The sequence below is a fragment of the Corvus kubaryi genome, unplaced genomic scaffold (genome assembly GCF_017639235.1).
Source record: "Corvus kubaryi isolate FWS band 111438036 unplaced genomic scaffold, C.kubaryi_AGA036_p1.0 37396, whole genome shotgun sequence".
Taxonomy (NCBI): domain Eukaryota; kingdom Metazoa; phylum Chordata; class Aves; order Passeriformes; family Corvidae; genus Corvus; species Corvus kubaryi.
Genome location: NW_024581135.1, coordinates 5693701 through 5714971, shown reverse-complemented (window position 1 = coordinate 5714971; position 21271 = coordinate 5693701). Strand labels below are relative to the sequence as shown.

At 41.2% G+C, this 21271-nt stretch overlaps 1 protein-coding gene across 5 annotated transcripts in view; it reads left to right on the top strand.

Moving 5' to 3' along the window:
- THSD7B (thrombospondin type 1 domain containing 7B) overlaps window positions 1-21271 on the top strand; it is a 301488-nt gene that overhangs the window by 143546 nt on the left and 136671 nt on the right. For all 5 annotated transcript variants that reach the window (XM_042041089.1, XM_042041087.1, XM_042041088.1 and 2 more), the window contains exon 9: window positions 19467-19658. In XM_042041089.1, the coding sequence (XP_041897023.1) occupies window positions 19467-19658 (192 nt within the window). The remainder of the gene's footprint in view (window positions 1-19466; window positions 19659-21271) is intronic.

Sequence of the window (21271 nt, the reverse complement as noted above, 5' to 3'; positions counted from 1 at the left end):
ATTATAAGACTGAAAGGAAGGTTCTTATATTGTATTTTGTGACTGCAGAAGTATTTACAGCTAATTTTTTAAGTCTGGAAATGAAATAGTGTAATAGTTTTATTTGGTGTTGCCCCTGTTGTAGACAAAAACCCCAAGTTGTTTCAGTAAGAAACTAGAAAAATACCTGTAAGTACCAACAGCAATTTCTGTTTTCTCAGTGAAATGAAGCATAAAATACCTGCTTGGCTTTTTTCTTTAAACTAAGCAGAACTTCACATACATGTAGTTCATATTCTTTTTGGAGAGTTATTGTATTTCTTAGGGAACTCTGATTCAGAAAGAAATGTGAGCAAAATAGGATTGTTCTAGAATTGTGTTAAAAAGGTAAGTTGATGACAAATTCTAAAATAACTAAATGGATGAAAGGGGAAGGAGGGTAGAAGGATCTGTTTGAAAAGTATTACTAATGACAAAATTCTGCATCTGTGACCCAAATGTGGCTGAAGCTACCAGGAAGAGCAGGTGGAAGATGTGACAGTGAGGGTTCATCTCATCCATAAGGTTTCTGGCTTTTTGGATTAAGTGGGTTCCAAAAGGGATTAAGGATTTCATGGCTTTTCTACTGAAGGAAGAGTTCCTCATATGTAGATATTATAGATGGCATACCTCACTCCTTGATCATGATTTGGTAACATTTATGTTAAGACTTTAAAACTCACAGTTTCTTGGGGAATATCAGAAACAGGGATGCTTTATGTCGTCTTTTTATCATCCTCATTTCAAGTGGAGTCTCTAAGGCATTTTGCTTACATTAATAAAAGGTTTCAAAGTTTTCTGGTGTTCAGCTGATGGATAAACTGTACAATTGCAAATTCTGATATTCTTAGGTTGCCAGGGTGAAACAAGCCAGAAAATAGTATTTGGCACGTTTGATATTTTTCAAATTCTTAATAGAGACAAAATTGTCCAATTCACAGTTCAAAATTATTTTAGCCAAGATTTTTTTTCCTAAGAGAAATGGCCAGAACAGTATAAAAGGCTTAAATTAAATAGGAGATCATTAGGGTAAAGAAGTGACTGGCTGTGTTTTATTGCATTCTGTGTGTGAGGTTTAGTGGGATGCAGTGCAAATCACATGATATGACTCATGGAAGAAAAAATGTTTCAAAATAAGCCAGTTAAGTTCTGTAGGAGATGGAAATAAACTAAACCTGATTCTTCAGACAGGAGAATGAGACCCGGTAGTGAATATCTGCAGGAAGTGGGAGTGTGGGGCTGGGGGCTGCCCTGCAGCTCAGTCTGCAGAAAGGATTGGGGAGAGGGAGACGATGGATGTGGAGGAGCCAGGGTAGGAGGAAAGGCTGGGAGAGCAGCCTGCAGCCAGGAGGTCTCAGTGCTCCTTGTTCCTCGGGCAGGAGCTGCACCTGGGGTCTGGCTCTGTGCTGTGCTCTGGGTGTCGGCAGCAACCTTCTCCCGAGGCTTAAATAAGGGAATAATTCCAGTAACTTCAATAGACACCTTCTCACGTTGATCTCTGACCACAGCCCTTTAGTCGAGGGAAGAAAGCAGGGCTTTTTTTGTGTAATTTAATCCTCTCCTGCTGGGTGGCCCTACAGAAAGCTTTTTCTGTAGCTGGAATTCCTTCGGTGCTGGACAGGAGTGATTGCAAGAGCCGCCTTTGTACAGTAGTTTTGAAGGCTGTTGAGTGGAAATGAAAGATAAGTCTTGTACTTTCTTTGAGTTTCTTTTTATCAAGCTGTTCATGAAGTAGAGCTGATTTAAAAACAATTTAGTCACTTGTTTTGAGGTTAATGGATGCTGGAGGGGAAGGCTTCCCCCCTCCCCGTAAAAGAAGAAGTTTGACAAACTTTTAATTAAGAATTTTGAACGTGGAAATTTTGGGGTAGTTCTGCACTACTGAGATTGGCTCTGGGGCATATTGGTCGGTCAGGTTTTTAAAGTAAATCTTCCTCTTAATTCTAATTAAGTATTGTAATGCCAGCACTCTTCATTAGGCAGAAATTTGTGATTAGTCAGGTGGTAGTAATGGGAAGAGAAAAAACATGTGATAAAGTACTAGAGAAATTGGAGAGCAGGGAAAACAGCCGTAACATGTGCTCCTAAATGCTCTTCAGCATCTCCCTGTTGGCAGATTTCCCACGGAATTCAGTGAGTTCTGTGGGACAGGATTCAATCCTCACATAGATCCTGACTCATGTGGAAATACAAGTTCAGAGGACCTTGATTACAGGACTTGGACTCTGAAGCTGTGACAGGAAATGATGCTAAGAACAGCTATAAGAGGGAAAACTCCTAATTCTCCCCAAACTTTGAAGCCAAGCTATTATTTTTAAGTGTTGATTACATTATTGAATTGTTTATCTGTGAATTGAATCTCGTATTTAATAAATGGGAGCTTTTGTGAAGTGCTGGAGTGAATGTGAATTAGTGAGTCGAGAAAGATTAGCTCTGTGAGGAGATTGAGAACAATTTAAAATTCTGTTGTACGATGTTTTTCTTTCTGTCTGTGAAGTACGGCTGTAATTGCCTCAAATTAGGTACTCCTTTGTTTAGGAGAGTTAAACAAGTAACAGGATAAGATATTTCATAGTCCCTTTCTAAATAAACAGCTTGTTCAGTTTGTATCTTTAGGCAGCTTGCAGATGTCAGAGCCAAGTCTGTGGAGAGAACATATATATCTGAGGTGGAGTTTCCTTAGAAACTGGATCGTCCTGGATTGTTGGGATGCATTTTACAATTTGAAGCCTGGTCTTCCCCTGCTGTATAATTTTAGTGTCACCTTTTGTCATGGTTCTTAAAACAGATGCATTATTAAAAAATTCCCAAGGAGATGTGGGCTGTAAGCATGAATTTGCCCAGCTCCTTTCTGGCAGCTGTGGTTTATATTTTGCCATCAGTTGCCTGATGGTGTTTCTACCAATGAACCCTCGCATTAACCTGGTAATTATCAAGACCAGAAAGAGAAAAAACTGATAAGAGTGAGCCAGCACACCCACGGGGACTGGGGCAGTAGCACACAGACAATGCTGCTTTTCCTTTCATACTTGTGAAAAGGAAAAAACAATCCCACTAAGTTCTTGGATTAGTCTTGTGTCCAGTGTTGTCCATGGGGATTCAGGCACTGCATCTGGAGTGAGACTGTTGGAGCTTGAAAAGTGACTTTTCTGGAGGGAGGGAGAATCCTTATCTGCCATTAGCAAGTGAGCAGGGAATTTTCTGCATCTGGGTGAGCCCAGGGGCTTTGCTGGAAGCCCAAAATCACTTCCAGGTGGTGTGAGGTCCACCTGGTCCCTTTCCACATCTCCTCTGGTACTGCACCTAGGTCTGTCCCTGATCTGGGGGTTGTTTCCATTCATTACTGGCAAATGTGGTTGTGACATAAGCAACCACATCATTTTTGTGGTGAAAATGCAGCAGAACTGATAAGTCCTTGTGAACTTAATCGGCGTGTGGGCAGTTCTGTAGAGAAGGCTCCATAAGTGCTTGAAGCAGGGGGGAGGTGGGTCATGGCTGCCCATAATATACTGTAGAAACCAAGATGATCCTGTAAGTTCAAATTCCATTTTTTTGCTGCCAGATGCAAAATTCCCATCACCCCCCTGCCCTGGTTTCAGCAGATTTCCCAAGTTTTATACCAAGTCAGCACTGTTGTTGTACACTTAGTGCTGTGTCAAAGGGGACTAGAGCCAAGAGGGTATTTTGTGCCTATTTCATGGTGTTTGCAAATAAAGCTGAGTGATTTGGTAACTCTCCTGGAAACTCTGAGACTCTAAGTTGGGCAGAATGCTCCCTGGGCATGCATAGATCTAAGGATAGCACTTCCTTGCCTATCAATAAGTATCTTAAGGCCTTTCCTTTTAATGCTATATATGACTAAAGTCCCAGGGAAATAATTCCACTACTGCCGTTCATTTATATCATTGGAATCTGAATTAATTCAGCCTAGGCTAGGTTTTCTAATACATTATTTATTTAGGTCTTCAAAATGTCTGTGGTGCTGCATGTGGTTGACAGAGCATGTTCTTGTTTGTTAATATTCTATGGCATCCCGTTTTCCCAAGGCGCTTCAATAAATGCATGTCTTCAAATAAAGCTGGGATTTTAACAGGCTTGTTTTTTTCCCCCTGTGTTGTAACTGTAGCATCCCAGATTCTTAGCTCTGGTTTCTCTTCTCTACAACCACCTATTTTAAATAGTTCTGGAAAGATCTTCACTTCTTTAATGTTTGTTATTGGGTATTTTTTTCTTTATTTTTTTTTTTAATGCTTATTTAGGTCTGGATTCTAAATATCGAGCCCAGCTTCTCCTGCTGCCCCCAGGCACTAGAAGCATAGAAATACCCTTAAATCCAATTAAAAAATCCCTGACATGAAGGGTGGAGCACTGAGCTCATATTTTCTGACAGCCCACTAAACTTACAAATCAAAAGACACGAGTGCCGTGTAAGTGAGGATGAAACAAATGGAATACAATACTTGGAAATGAATGAGTCCTGTGAATGAACATTGGCATGTACATCCCCAGCCCCATATGAAGATTAAAATGAGTTGTCTGCTCTAAAATTGCATAATTGCTTCTGTGACTGATTTGGTGCTGCTCCATAATAAGTTGTGAACACTGTATGCTGACCTGGTTAATGGGATGTTTACTAAATGAATATATTTGTATAGTTTAATAGGAGGATGCTTGGAAAAATTAGCAGGATGAGAAAGAATGGCTGGAGAGAGTAATTCTTCAGCAAGTGCTGGGGTTGTGAAGAGGAAGGCAGAGGCTGCCTTGCCACTGGCATCTGGGGGCTTGGAGGGGGAGGTTGGATGGGTCTGGATCCTTCATGTGAGTTGACACGGAGTATCCCTGTCCTGAATTCCTGGGGGAATGGCTGCCCCAGCTCTGCCCCCCACTGAAGGTGCTGCCAGGTGGGGATGTGTGTGCCCTATCAGCAGCCTCATCCTGCAGCCCTAACAGCTTCATTTGCTAAACTACCTTTCTTGAATTTAGCTGTTTTAAGTACTATAGACTAAGATAATTATTTCATGAAGTAATATTATCTGCAAATTAACCTTGGATCTCTGCGGAGGTTCAGAAAGAGGGAGATAAGGAGTTTTATCACAAATTGCAGACTTACTGGGTTTAACGTAAAGGCCGTGGCAAGTAATACATTTAAACTGCATTTAAGTAGTAAAGACCAGAATATCAAAGTCTAAAAGCAATAAACATTAAATTATTCAGAAAGTTTTTATATTTTCTTACTAGTTTATATGTTCTTTTCACACACTGTCATTTAATGAGGTTATATTCTGATTAAAGCAGAAAAATAAAAAAGTAAAATGTTTTATTTCAGTAGATAAAAATGTAGCTTTTAAAATATATCAGCTTGCCCTGTGTAGTCTGAGCTGACTGTACGATTTCCCCTTCGTTCAGCATGGCTGCTAACTAACAGATTTTGGGGGGAAAAGTCCCCCTTACATCGAGTTTCAGTTGAAATCCATATTTTAATTTTAAGTGTCAACTAATACATTTTCTGTAATCCCTTTCAAATATTCTTTGGCAGTGTTCCCAGACATATATTTTTGAAGGTTAAATGGCTTAGGATTTATGTACTGTACTATGTAGGTGTATTGGCTTTGAGTGGCAAGGTTTTGGTAGCAAATGAGCTACAGGGGTGGCTTCTGGAAGAGAAAATTGGGATTAAAGTGATGCCTGGAGGGGGGAAAGGGAAGGTGTTTTAAGATTTGGTTTTATTTCTCATTATCCTGGTAATTAAACTAATCTCCCTGAGTGGAGTCTGTTTTGCCTGTGATGGTAGCTGGTGAGTGATCCCTCCCTGGCCTATCTCACCTCGTGAACCTTCTGTGATAATCTCTCCCTGCCCAGCGGAGGAGGGCAGTGACAGAGTGGCTTTGGTGGGCACCTGGTGCCCAGCCAGGGTCAGCCCAGCACAGTAAATCAGTCTGCATAAAGTACTGAGTTTATAGGGCCCCTTCATTGCCAGACACCAGTCTGTAGCTCAGGAACACCACAGCTGCAGCAGCAAAAGTTCTGCTGGTTGATGACCTGTGTTTCTGAGGAGCCCAGGGTGAGGTGCTGGACTGAAAAACTGCTTTTTGCTGATTGCGGAGCTCACTTGGGTATCATTACAGAGAGCTGATTCATGTAGTGTGGATGTACCTCTCTGGCAGCTCAGAGTGTTGACTGTCCAGAAACACTTTTTTTTTTTAATAGGTTAAAATTGGCATGAATAAGCAGCAGTAATTAAAACAATATTCCACAAGGTTTGCATTTTGGTGTGACAGTGTGATTAAAATTGGACCTGCCTTTTTCTCTCCCTTGGGAACCATTGTGTGCTCCATGGCTAATGAAGTGGAATGAGCACTGTGATCAATATTTATGGTGTCGCTCTGGGCACCTGCAGTTCTTTCAACCCTTCTTGCACTATAAAGCTGGAATGGAGGTTCTTGACTCGAGCTGTTAATGGTTGAACTGCAGCTTGATGAGAAGGCTGCAGAGACTGTTCCTGGTGCTGTTTCTCGTGAGGGTCATGTGCCACTTGCACACATTTGCTACTTCTCATCATTGATTGACAGAAGTAGGAACTTGATTTTCTTAGTGATGTGCCTTCAGGTCTTCCAGTCATCCTTTGGTGTTTGGGCTCTGACTGTGCTGGGAACAACCACCCTTGGGGTACTGTATCTTGCCACTGAACACAAAAAAAAGATGGCATGTATGAATTATTTCAGCAGAATTTATAGACTTCTGCCCTGTGACTTTTCTTCTTTTTACACTTCAGTCTGCACTACAGGTTCTGTAACTGCTGGGGACAGTGTGTGTTTAATTCCAACATGATGCTGTGGAGTGTCTAGTCTATACTTTTGCAGCTTGCCAGTTTGGGAGCTGCTCCCAGCTGTGCCAAAATATTTTTCTGCAGCTGCTTATGAAGTCCACAGACTATTTTCTGTCCAAATCAGCCTTGCATTACTTTATTCTCTTGTTTCTTGACCCCTTCAAGGCTTTTCCAAAATAATAATATCATCTCTGAACTCTTGGTGGGTTGGTTTGTTGCAAAGTTTGCCCATTCCCTGGCAGTGACAGCGGCTGGAGGCAGTCCAGTGTAATTAGTAAGTATTTTGGAGACTGTGCTTTGGCAGCCCTGTTAAATATGTGCAGTGAAAGCAGGATTAATATGTGGCCTCATCTTTTTTGCTTTTTTTTTTTTTTTTCTCGTTAGGGCATCTCTATGATCTGTAAGCTTATTTAATTGGAAATTAGCCATTCTTATTAACAGAGGAGATACCCTTTGGTCCAAATCCTGACATTGGATAAATGTATATAGTTTCCACTAAGGAGAAAGAAAATGCATCTGTATACTCCAGGGTGGAAATTTGCCCTTTTTGTGTCCAGTGCAGTTCTCCTGGAAGAGAATTTCATTTTCTAGTAAAGGCAATAAATTTTCACTGCTCAGATAAGTGACTACAGAGGTTCATCATCAGGATTTGAAGAAATAAGCCTCCTAAGAAGATGGATGATGACAAGGGGAGTAAGAGTTGTTATCCAATCATTTGTCATGGTCCAGAACATTAAGATGTATTGGCAAGACCCCAATGGTGTGTAGAAGTTCCTTTTTTCCAGTGTGTGATAACGTGCCCTGTGCAGTCAGCCAGTATTTGCATTGTCTCTGAAAACTCATTCTGTTTGCATCTCTTTGTATACACAGCACAAAAATGTTAAAATCTTACATATTGATGAGAAGTATTCTACACATCATCCAAATGTAGCCCCACAACTGCTGAAGAGAGAGGCTGACTTCTGAGGTCCTCACATTCCTGCCTTTCTCTCCCTACTCCATCCCACCCCAGTTGTCAACATTTCTGCCTTGCCTCTTTTGCTGTGAGTGTTCTGCTCTGGGCTTTCTCCAGAGACTTTTCCCTCTGATTTTCTGTGGTTCCCTGCTCTACAGCCTTTTCCTTCTAGTTCTTCCCTTGTCTCAGAGCTTCAAAACCACAGAGCAGCCATGGGGGACTGCGTCAGCTAGTGAAAAACTGGATTAAACTTTCATGGCTGTAGGAGTGCTTGTTAGCATATATGTATTAATTCAACATTTCCTGCTGGTTTTCAATATGTTGGGAGGTTGTGTTGCCAGTGAGGTGACTTCAAGTCTGTAATGGAATATGTTTCAACTAACTGCTTGAGACCAGGTAAAAATTTTGCTCTGCTTATCTGGTTTTAGAGAAAAGTATTTCTCCTCACCTTTAAAAGTGAGTATTCCTCTCTAAACCAGACATGGTTGAGACCCCATTTCTGAGGATTTTCTTGAATTCTGGCTCTGTAGCTGGGGTAGCTGATATTGAAAGTTCACCTTCACGTAGGAGAGACACACCATCATAGTTTGCTGTGGTGAACTGCTCCCTGCTTTGCTGCTTGGTGCAGGGAGTTCATGCAGACATGAGGTTTTTAACTTGCCTCATCTGGGTTTGCTGTGGCACAGAATGGCTCAGTAGCTTAAATTTGACTCAAAATCAAGAGCTGGCATAGTCTGCCTCCAGGAGAACCCTGTGGGCTTGGGAGCTCTTTGGAAGATTTTTGGCAGTGTGTCTTCAGGTTCCATAGGCATTCTGCAAACTGGCTGTGGTGGGGAGATCTGTTCCTGTGGGTTTAGATGTCAAACACGTGGCTGTGTTTCCAGGGAAGCAAAATGCAATTCTTCTGAGTCCCAGCCATGTAATTACAGCAGTAATAATAACTATCATTTTTGATGCCTCAGTGCCAAACGTAAAGGTTGTTGTTTCTGTTAATGCTTTCAGAGGACTCTGTTCTGCTGCTTTTTCCCGATTTGTGCCTTATCTGTGACTGAACAATTACCAGCAATGTGATGAGGACATGGCATGCAGAAAGTCATCCCCTTGTCTCTTTTCCTGATGACTCTGAGGAGTGTGCGAGCGCTGCTATCTCAGCTGCTAATCAGTGGAGCTGGAGCTAATGTGCGCAGTGACCTTTGCGAGGAGAAAGGAGCTCGTGCCAAACTTGCAGTTTGAGTCAACTTTTACACTTTCTCATGTACTTGACTGCAGGAGCTGCTCCCTTACTCACTTGGATTGCTGGATCAGTTGCTCTTCTATTCACCAAGCTAAAACATGCCCCAAATTTCTCTTGTGTGTTAGTCCTGATGTTTTCCTTGGCCAGGTATCATTGTTTTATGGGTGACCCCCAATCTTCCTGCTCTAAATTCCTTTTGTGCTTCATTAAGTTCAAAGTGATTTTTCATAGCTGTGCACTTCCCAGTTTGGGGACATCAATGGGATTTTTACTGCTGGAATTAGACCCAATTTACAGCAGCCCATGGGTGTGCAAAGGTTATTCTCTTGCATTTCCTCTCTCTGTATTTTTATAGTGCTTAGGGGTCTGATGCATGGAGCTCTCAATTATTTAGCATCTATCAAGTTTTTGCTTACAACACCTAAACAAACACTAGTATTACACAATTTTTTTCTGAATATATAAAATATAATTCTGCTACATTAATTTACAAATGTATAAAAAACACATACTGTTTCTTAACCATCCCTTTTAATGAAATAGGTTTTGGATTGAAATTTTAAGTATGCATGAAGACAGTAAGATACCATTTACACTGTTAGGATTTCAATAATGTATGGAATTAGCAGAGCTTTATTATATTTCTGTGCCTGCATGCCCTCCATAGAGTAAAAGTTGTAATAAATATAAGTTCAAAGGTAAAATTTTATTGCTGTGCATGAGGGAGAAAAAATAAATTAGAATTATGTAATCATGCTCATATATGTTATGAATTTTGAACAGTGTCTATTAGAAAGTTTGTCAAAATGTGCTTAGCTTTGAAAATAGAGATTAACGCTGAAGGTTTTAATATTGTTCTTCCTTATATTCCTATTCCTTGCAAATATAAGTGTAAAATATCTCCTGCCGAAAGCAATTGTCATAAAACGACACTTTCCTATTTTAATAGCTGAATAATCAGAACAAAAATATTTTCTAAGTTGCAGAGAGGTTATTGCTTTTTTCACACAAAGAAATTTAGTGGTAGAAAACCAAATTTTAGCCGGATATTCTTCGCTTCTTGTGTTTCTCTTCTTATATGTGAAAAGCGTGTCCAAATGTCTCCTGACAGCTTCGACACTTTGGGGTGTTTAAAAATGGGGTGAGGTGCGTTGGTTTGATTCCATTTAGAGATTCTGTGTTTTTCTTTAATCTGGTAGCAAAGTTAAAATAGCAGCTCTCCAACAGGAGCTAGAAAACCTGTTAGGGGATGACTGGTTCGTATCAGTCTGTGCCCTTTGGGGTTCATATTTTTTGTTTTCTTTTCTACTTCGGAGCAAATAAGGACTGGGTCAGTGTGGGAGGGCAGCTGCTGGCTCAGGGGCTCTGAACTCAGCAAACATCATTTGTCTGAGCTCCCACCTCAGCACATGGTCCTTCAGCCTCTCTGAGACAGCCCCAGCTTCGTGAACCTTTGACAACAAAGGCAGTTCCTTCTCCTGGGTTTTCTTCCCTTACTGTCCCTTTATGCTGTCCTCTGTCACCTCCCTCTCTTCTCCTTCTGTGAGCCCAGTGCACACCATGAGGGCACTACCAAAGCATTGGTAATGATCTTTTTATGGACATTTTTTAATACAGTCTTCAGGTTTTAGTTTTATCACTCAAGTTGGGAAAAGCCAGCAGCCATAGGTGCACACATACCCTATTTGGTTTTTTTAGTATTTTTTACACCATTTGGACTGAATATTTGGGGAAAACACTGATGGATTTTTTTTTTTTTGGTATTTTTTTTTCTTCCCAAAAACAGCTGTCACCTTTGAGTCGATAGAAACTTTCTGGAGACAGAAAATATCAGGACACTTTTCTAAACCACCATTTTAGGTCATGATAAGTGGTTTCTGCCTTTAAATTCTTCTGTTGATGCCATGGTAGCTGAGATGTAAGCAGGATGAGGCTGCTGTTCCAATATAATCAGTGAACCAGTTCCAGGGGGTGGAGCCGTTTAGAGACCAAATGCAGTTTAAATGGCACTAGAGGAATGGTGCACTACTGACTGAAAATGCAGGCATTGTTATTAATGAAGTAATTAAAGTTCCACCTCATAGGCAAAGTGGAAGCACACAGAAAATATTGTTAATATTGTGTTTCCTACATTTGATTTATCCCCATTTTAAGTACTAAATGATCTATGCAAAATACAGTGGGAATTAAACACTCTGTCTAAAATTCACGACTTTATTATGTAAAAATGGTTCAAGCAGAGGTCAGGATACATTAGCCAGAAGTAACTGAACCCAGCTGAAAAATGTGTAATGCACTTTACAGGCACTGTTGGTACTTGGCTAAACCTGTGGGTACAGTGGGAAGTTCTCCTCAAGAACTGAAGGTCATGGCTTGCTGTTTGTTTTGTTTCGGTCAAGAACAGCTCTCAGACATTCATCTGGACCCTTGACTGCTCATCATCTGTGGTACTGGGTGTATTTTCTTCTTTATTGCAATTTTTAAAAGCTCAGTTCTGAGATTTGTGGATCAATTAGAGACAAAATTGAAAAAGATAGTAGTAATAATAAAGATAAAAAATAGCCTAGTATTTGGTCCTGCAGATTCTGAACGTTTCCTGATGGATAGTGGGAGCTCTCAGAGTTGCTTTATGGGCTTAGGCCAGACTCAGCAGCTGAACTAGAACACATTTTTGTGTTAACTGCTTCTAAATGAGCTCTTAGTTTTAAGTAGTTGGCATAAATCTAATTTTAATTTACTGTTTTCATTTTCTTTTGCATTGATCCTCTTTTTGTAGAGATTCAATAGCAGACTTGGAGAAAGATGTTTTTTAAAGAGTCCAGATGGTATTTCCAATTATTTATTATCATTAGCATTCCCTGTATCTGAAAACAAGACTTTTGCCAACTTAGATCAACCTCATCTGCTGCACTATTGTTTACAAATTTTTAGTGTCCTATGTTAATGCCAACTCACTTCTGGGGCTACCAGAGAAAAAGGGTCTGCTATTCCCAATACATTGCAAATTGCCAATTTACTTTGGGAATACCATTTGGATAACAGTCAGTCATGGGTTTCTCGTGCTTATGAGCAAATGAGCAAAGCACTTCATTATTAGGAGTAGCATAATCCAAGGAAAAATCATAATAATCAAACCAGAAGTACAAAAGCTTTGCGCTTTTCCATGTCTGAACACAAAAGTTTTCTTTTTGGGGTCAGTGGCTGTGTGAGAGCACAATTAGTTTGCCCTTTGTAATAAGCCCCTTGTAATTTGTTTTCAAGTTTTGAGATTGAAGATGGCACCTCAAGTCGTCAAAAATAAAAAGTTTGGAAATTTATGGATGTGATGCATTCAGAATAAAATGTCACCTTCTTTTTTTCTGGACTAAAATGCCTGAATGCTTCCACTAAAATTACTCTTCTTCAAAGATATAAGATGGAGTGGACTCTGAACACTGTTGGAATTAACAAGTCCACAATACATTTTTTCCCCAAAGTTTTGAACTTAGATGTATATTTTATAATATTTTAATACATTTGACTTATTTGTGTAATTGGTTTCTACAATATTTTGTGTTGTTTAGCATTTGGAGCAAAGCAGTAAAGAGAAGGAAACAGAGGGACACCTGTTTCAATTATACCACAGCAGCAATTTCAACAATAAATCTTAATTGCAATCAGTCTTGATCAACCCACCTGTGTAGATTCCCTCATTTACAAGGAGGAAGAAGGATAATGGCGAAAAAAATGAAAAAATTAGAAAGAAAGCGAGGGAAAAAGCCCTGCAGAACACTAATACGGATTATGTTATGTTCTTATGCTTTAAGTTTTCAGATTTCTGTGCTATGTTAATTATTAGGAACAGCAGCCCGAATTGCTGTGCTTTTCTCTGGGGATACAGTGAACCCATGTTTACTTTCAGCTGCCACCTGAGCCATTTCTCTTTCATTCAGGAGGGATTGTGCAAACAACCACAAGGCACAACTAATTCTGCTTCCGTGCCCAAGCTCAGTAGGTGAAGGTGCAGCAAATTCCTTTAAGTGACAACCTGTCTTTCTTGTGTGGGGTAGGAGACACACCAGAGCTGGTCTCTCTGTGGGTGACCTCCTGCAGGTGTGTTGGTTTTTAACCTTGAGTGTGGCAATGCTGCACTGAGCTGTTTTGGGACCCTCTCTGCAGGCCTGGCAGCTGCTCGCTGACGTGCCTCACCTGTGTTGAGCTTTTGTGGAGCTTCCTTGGAGTCACAAATCAGTTTTCTTAAGTGCATTTACATAAAGAGAGAAAATAATTGTGGGTAAACAGTCCAAATTGCAGCAGAGAATGTATAGGGAAGAAAACTAGATACTGCTTTTTTTTCTGTACTTGTCATCATCTTTTTCTCATGACCTCTGTAATGACACTTGGACATAGGTAAGGAACAGGATCGTGGCCAGTGAGGCAGGGATTTGGGTGAGACTTTTGATTTTATGGAGATTTTGTAAGATATTTCCAGACATACATTTCTTTTCCATACTCATTATCATTGCCTCTGTTCATTTTTTGTACTTTTGGTCTTCATTTCCTTTTTCCTTATACTCTTGCACTGTTATTCCCTTTTTCTTCATTGTGCATTATGTGGTTAAAAATGTTTTTGTAGTTGCATTTTGACCAAGTCTTTTGACTCAAAACCTTAAGGGTTGTCTCATCTCTTTTGGTTTTTTTCTCCCCTAAAGAATGTCCTAGTTTATTTGTGTTTGTTTCCTCTTGTCTGTCGTGACTGGCTTGTTCTATTTCACCGCTTCACCTTCTTTCATGCTCTCGACCTCCCTTCCTCTTCATCACTTTTGCATTTCCTTCCCCTCCGTGAGGTTCTGATAATAGTGATGGACCAGTGCAATTAAATTTATTCCATACACCACTGCTTTCCCTGACAAACTGACACCTCTCTTCTCCAATGTTTTACCTGTTGACTGGCATTAAGCAAAGTCAGCCAGGAGCCAGGATTTCAGTGGAGTGTGACATTCATCTGCCGGAGATGACTGAGCACGGCAAGCCCTGGATGCTTTCTTCTCTAAAGCTGGCTGTGCAACCTGGGAAAAGAAATAAATCTGTAATGTTGTGATGAGATGAAGATGTTTGGAATGGTTATAAGAAATTTCTCCTATTGTAATTTGATTTTTATTGCGTTTAAATGTAACATTTTCCTTAGTTGATGAGATGCCCAGGTCAGGATCCTGCCAGCACACAGTTTCTCTGCATGCAGTTGCTCTCAGCAAACTGGCATGCAGTCAATAGGAATCCCTCCGAATTTACTGCTGCCTGTTGACATCTTACTCTGTTACAGACAAGTATTTAATCAAAGTTTATTGTCATTCTTTTCTGAGATTTAAGTGGGACGTAAAATTTTACGATACGTATCGTATTTTAGGTGACAGCTTCATTATTTCCACTGAATAATTTGAAATGCTACAAGGAGAAATATCGATGGCAAACTGGTAATTGTCATTAAATATGCAGCGTTTTTGTGGCAGTCATTTGTGCAAAAAATAAATTTTCTGAACTTCTACGTAGCCGTGCATAACGGTCTGAAATACAATTCCTTCTTGGTCCTTTTCCCATCATGGAGGTCACTTGAGGCTCGCCATGTGTTCAAACCTGAAAACTTCAAAGTGACTTTGTGATTTTTCTTTCTAAAAAATGAGCATGGTATTATATTATTGAATGTCAAAAGGAGAACACTTGGTTTGTTATTGAGTTGATCTTTCGATTCCTGCTGCCTGATGGGATTTTTATTTTTGCTGCATTAGTTGTGTCCTGTGCAGTGGACATTCCCTTTTTCCTGAGCCAGGAGGGATGTCTTTGGCAGGAGTAATTAAGAACTGTGTCACGGGAGATGGGCACAACGGGTCACTGGGAAGAATGAGACAATGCACCAGAGCTGCAAGGCAGGGTGTGAAATAGACAGGTGCAGTTTAATCTTGGACTGACGCCAAACAAAACATTCCTGTTGGTTCAGTGCCTCACCATGGAGTGCATTACTCAGGACTGTGGGAGTGGCTTCTCCTTCTGGAATGCAAAAGACAATGGAAAAAAAAAAATTAAGTTTCTGGATAAAAACCAAGCTCTTTAGTTCATGGAGGGTTTTAGGTCATTCCTTATTTTGTTTCTCATTTTGGGAAGAATTCAGTTGCTTTTAGGTGAATGAAAAGTTCCACTTGGAATGGCGCTTCTCTGTTACCTTGTTAAAGAATTCAAGTGAGGGACCAGTACCTTAGGTAATGAGCTACTTTGTTAGCAAATATATTTACAAAAATGCCATGCTTGTCTTCTCTTTTGTAATTATTACACCCTGACATGGGAGACAATGGATTAAATCTTTCCTGTAAAATGCTATCTGGTGGGTATATCTTGAGTATTCAGCCTTATAATCACTAAACTATTCAAGTACAAGGCAATCACTTTAAAAAATGCCATTAGAGTTGGTCAGGGTGCTTGCAATAAAGCATTTTGAATAGAAAACAGTAACATTTTTTTTAACTACTGCTTCTTTTAGGAAAGCAAGCATTCAGCGAGGCTGAGAACAATCAGTGCTTAAGGCATGAAATAAAGAGTGTGTGAGGGGGATCAGCTGGGCTCCGGGAATGCTGAGGGTGCTGTTTCAGTGTCTGTACCGCAGGCAGGTCAGAAGCTGGATTGTGTGGGTTGTGCTCTTGCTCTCAGCTGGTGCTGACCAGCACCCCCAGATGCTTTTCCACTGGACACCCTCCAGCCTGGAGAGGTGCCTGGGGGTTTTGTGATCCAAATGCAGGACCTGGCTCTTGGTCTTGTTGAACCTCGCACAACTGGCCTCAGCCCTTTGATCCAGCCTCTCCAGATCCCTCTGCAGAGCCTTCCTGCCCTCCAGCAGATCCACACTCCTGCCCAACTTGATGTTGTCTGTGAACTCGATGAGGGTGCCCTCGATCCCCTTGTCCAGATCATCAATAAAGATGTTACACAGGGCTGGCCCCAGTGCTGGGCCCTGGGAAGCACCACTGGTGATGGCCCCCGCTGGATGTAACTCATTCCCCACCACTCTCTGGGCCTGCACATCCAGCCAGGTTTTTACCCAGTGAACAGTGCACCCATCACTGCCATAGCAGCCAGTCTCTCCAGGAAAATGCTGTGGGAAGTGGTGTCAAAGGCTTTGATAAAGTCTGGGAAGGCACATCCCCAGCCTTTTCCTCATCCACTAAGTGGGCTGTCTTGTCATAGAAGGAGATCAGGTTGGTTAAACAGGACCTGCTTTTCCTAAATGCATGGTGGCTGGGAATGATCCCCTGGTCCATGCCGTGTGATGGCATTCAAGATGACCTACTCCATGACCTTTCCTGGTACTGAGGTCAAGCTGCAGGCCTGAAGTTCCCTGGATCCTCCTTGCAGCCCTTCTTGTGACTGGGTGTCATATTTGTCAGCCTCCAGTCACCAATCACCTCTGGGGCTTTCCTGGATAGCCAGGACATCTGGTAAAAGATGGAGTGGCTTGGGGAGCTCTTCTGCCAGCTCCCTCAGTACATTTGGGTGCATCTCCCCTTTGGCCCCACAGAACGTGCTTGTGCATGTAAAGATTATGGAAAGATCTAGAAAGATTATTCAGCAGATGTGAGGTAAGAATTACACCTTCAAGGCACTGAGTGGACAGTCTGGAAGCTCTTGAGAGTTTAATATTCCCTTTAAATCTGCGACAATGCATAAAGCACACTTCAGCTATATCCTGTTCTAGTATTTTTCATGGAAAATGAAAGATTATTACCTCCCTTTATAGTATACAGTAGTTTTCTGAGAATTCTCTGCCAGGCAGCTAGTACAGAAGAAATTCCCCTTCTGCAGTAATAGAAGGCAGTAATTAAACTTGAACACGGAGAATGGAGCTATAAAGTAAATCAAAGTGAGTGTTGAATTGTACCTTCATGCACCCGGTGGTAAACTCTTTCTAACAAAGCACAAAGCTTCCTTTCTTTGCCCAGGAACTGCGAATTACAGCCTCTGTTTGCAGTGGTGCTGTTGCTGTCACCTGCTGTAAATCCAGTGTGAAAAGAAATCATGGAAGGAAGAAGTTGAAAGTGTATTTTCCTCCTTTGCCTCCTTTCCCCACAGGGTGGTCACCCTGCAATATGTGGCACGTGAGCCTATGGGTAGAGGAAGCCACCCCAAAGGGGCACTCATCTTCTGAGAGGAGTGGCTTGGCTTTTTAAAGTCGGATTAAATCAGTGGAAAGGCTCTCTTGACTTTCAACAAGTAATTCTTCTCTGATGCTTAGATCTGTAGCACAGTCTGATTGGTGGAAAAAATTGGACTCAATTCAGAATTCGGTGAACATCATGACACTTTCTGGCCCTAAAGCCCTGATGTAGCAGATAATCTGTGGTGTAGATGGAGGGGTGGGGGTTGCACTTTCATGGCCAGTGTCCCATCTCATCCCATCTGGTTCTGAAACCTGTCCCTGGCTGTCCACGTGCTTCCCTGTTGGTGATGGGAGAGGAGGACAGGTGTTGCACCCTGCTTCAGCAAAGCATGTAATCTCTTGCTGGTGCTGTACTATTGATTCCTAAATCAGCCTGCCCAGGCCTCCCCTCCATTACCTGCTGCCGTACAGACAAGATGTCAAAATGTTGGCAGGGATTTTGATGCTTAAGTGACTGGGGAAGACAACTGGAATAAGTCTTACAGGTTTATTTGCTGTTTTCACATTGGTTTTTTTTCTGAAGGTAGTTCTCAGCATTAGGTGAGCATTCAAAGCAGCAGTGGTGATACAGGTTTTCCTGGGATGCCAATTGCAGCACTGATGGATGGGGGCTGTGTCTAGGGGGGTGTTGCAAAAACTGGGCACATTGAGCCTTTCCAGGTGAGCACGAAGGAAAGGGAGTATAAAACTAAAGTATTTTTAACCATATCTTGCAGTCTGATTGCCTGCTGGATCCGCTGTTCCTTCTCATAATATGCTTGAAAAGTTTTATCTGTGCCTCGAGGGCGATGAGCCTGTCTTCATTTAGGGATGCAACTGCAGATAATAGTGCCGTGCTGTTGACAGCTTTATGTGCTCTCAGCCTTCCTCTCTTATTTACTCACTCAGAGATGTGAGCTCTTGTAAAAGCAGCACAGTTTTCTGCCCTCCCAGTTATAATTGCTTCCTGGGCTGCTTTGTTACGGAGCCTGTTCCTGGAGCGTGAGGTGAAAGAGGCACTTTCTGCCATTATAAATTTTAGGGTTTTTTCTTAAGTATAATTAAGCCTGGATAGTCATTATGTTTTTTCCCTAGGTTCATAATCAAAGAAACCTTGAAGGAGAGGTTTGTAACTATTATGAGGGCAAAAGAGGAGGTAGGACTTGGTGTGACCCTTTTGTTTATAAACAGTTGAGGTTTCAGTAATCTCAGATATGTAGCTGAAATTTCATGAGTATCCAGAAATACTAAGTAATAGAACAGTGTAACGAAGTCAGTCATGACTGAAGTCAGTCATGACTGTTCATCACTTAAAATACATTTTTAAGACATTAGGTGTAATTCAGTACTAAAAGAGTTACATTTTACGGATTTTTATGAATTATTATGTCCTTGCAAATTCTACATAATAGCTAAATTTTCCAGACTTTTCCCTTATTATTAAAAAAAAAAAAGTTTATTTTCTTTTCCTTTCTAAAAACAACAGTTCCCTGATTTGTATTGCTCATGACATCCCTCATGTGCCTTCTTTTGCTGCTCATTCTGGCAGTGGTTTTGGTTGGTGGGTTTTTCCTCACCAGTCCCCCCTGTCCTACCTTGTTATTGGAAGGGCTTTTGGAAAGATGCCTCTCCTCAGGAGATAGGCTTTGGTCCAGGAGCCTTGGTTCATCTGCTGCAGAAAGTATTTCTCCCTTGGGTGGGGGTGGCCCAACAGATTGATAATTTTGGATCTCCTAGCTTTTGGGTGAGAAGCAAGAGTCAGAAACAGGAGTGGCTCATTCTGGTGAGGCTGAAGTGGAAGGACCAAAACATCTGCCAGATACTTCTCTGGCCTGCAGAAAAAAGAAATCTGACTTCTTTGGGGACCCATGCAATTTGTACTGTGGGAAATAGGTTCTGTAGGTAGAGACTGCTAGAAAATACGGGGCAACAGTCATTAGTTCTGTTGATATATTTGATGTATTACAGCTTTCTGTTGATGAAATTATCTCATTCTTTTTTCTTGCCTGCTTCAGAGAGCGGACTAGAGCCAAGATGTCACACACCGAGCTTGAAACACATTTCTTTCTTCTTTGCTTTCCTGAATAAATTTTTAAGTTAGTTGTTCAAGTATTACACTTTCCAGCCTGCAGCCTCGCCACATGCTGTTCTGTAGCATATTCCTCCATGGGCAGGTGGATGTTTGACATGAAGTCAGTCTGTTTGATGCAGGCTGTGGGTATTGAACCAAGCTGTGCCTCCCTCCATGTCTGTCTTGTTTCATTTGCTCCAGGTGAAGAAGTTCCACATCACCTCTGCTCAGAGCTTCCCCGGCCCGAGGTGGTGGCTTGTGAAGTCCCTTGTGCGAGGGACTGTGTCGTCAGTGAGTGGTCCCCGTGGTCCCCGTGCTCCCACTCCTGCTCCAGCAAAAACACCGAGGGCAGTCAAAGTAGGAGCAGGTCCATCCTGGCCCTTCCAGCTGAGGGTGAGTGCTGAACATTCCTGGATTAATCACTGTTTGTTCCTTTAATGCACGGACTCGCATTCCTGAGCCAAACTGGTTTTAGATCCGAGCTAATCCCAGTTCCACAGGAATCAGGGATAATAGTGAATGCTTGTCTCTGCCTAGAGACTAGGAGATCTTGATGGGCTGGAATTCATGTGTCCCTTGGAGAAATTCTGTCATGTGTCACTTGGAGAAATTCTCACAGTTCAAAACTATTTACTTCAGCCTCTGTTGAGGGCCTGTCTGGATGTAAATTTGGTTCTGAAGAGCTTCATCCTCTACCAGTAAAATTGCTGCATGACAGACTCACCATGCAAGTGTCTTTATATGGGAACATATTAGTCAAGATTTAAAACCAGTGAGCTGTGAAAAATGAGGAAATGGAAAAGGACCTACTTTTTTTTAAATGTAGACCTGGAATGTGTTGACCTGCTTGTTTTTCTATTTTAGTCAGTAAATACCTCTTGATTAATATATGTCATTTCTTCTGGATCTTCTTGGACACATCATGTATCTGGTTTTTTTACATATTAACATCAGTGATACAGCTATTTAAACAAACCATTTTGTACTAGAAGTGTAATCTTTAATACAGTTACACATATGGTAATTAATTTATGTGTTAGTTTATCACACAGGATTTGAAAGGTCTTGGATCAAGTGCATAAAAATTCATAAAGTGTGAAGAGGTCCAATAGACTAAAGCCTTGTTGACACAAAATACCTGCTAGTGCCAAAACTAGGTGCAGTTAATGCAGCAGCAAAACACTTTCAGATGCAAATCTAGTTCAGGACAAGCTCTTTTAAGTGCTATTTTGTAAATTGTCGTTAAAGCCACCCACTGTTTCTGGGCTAATGTAAGGACTTGATCTTGCAAACCATTACTCATGTGAAAGGTCTGTATTCACATAAACATCCTCATAAGCACTTGTGAAGAAAATTGGGGCCCTTCAGGATGGAAATAATTGTTGATTGAATGATAATAACTACTACTAAAAAAGTCTATGAGCTAGAGAATAATTAAAACGAAAATACAGTTGGTTTCATATTTTCCATGGAAGTAATGAAATCCAAATAACAGATAAAACATGGAATTATGAGAGTGAAATTGTGAAGGAGTGAATTCTGGAAGTAAAGAAGCACTGTCATCTCAACCTGAAAGGCACTAACCTTAAAGTGATATACTCTGAGCTGAATACTTGGAGTTTCTGAGGAAGGAATAATTAACTATTAACATCAAACTCCCTGACTTTTTCTGTGCATCTTTAGCAATGGTGTAACAGTTTGCTGTGCAGAGTCACACATCTGTGTACAGACAGTGATTGAAATTCAGGAGAGTGGAAGTGGAGTTAATGCCATTATCAACATTAAGGCAATGTTAAATTACCTGCTTTCTCTACCTTTTTCATATCCAGCTCACAGCTGAGCACCTGACTTCTACAGAGCTCTGGTACCTCTGCAAGGGCCATTTCGTGTGGCCGCTGTCAATGAAGGAAGTGTCAGCTGAGGCTCTGCTGTTGAAGGACATATGGAAATTTTGGGTCATTTTCTCCAAGCTCTTCACCTGCTCCCAGAATATGACAACCAGGAAG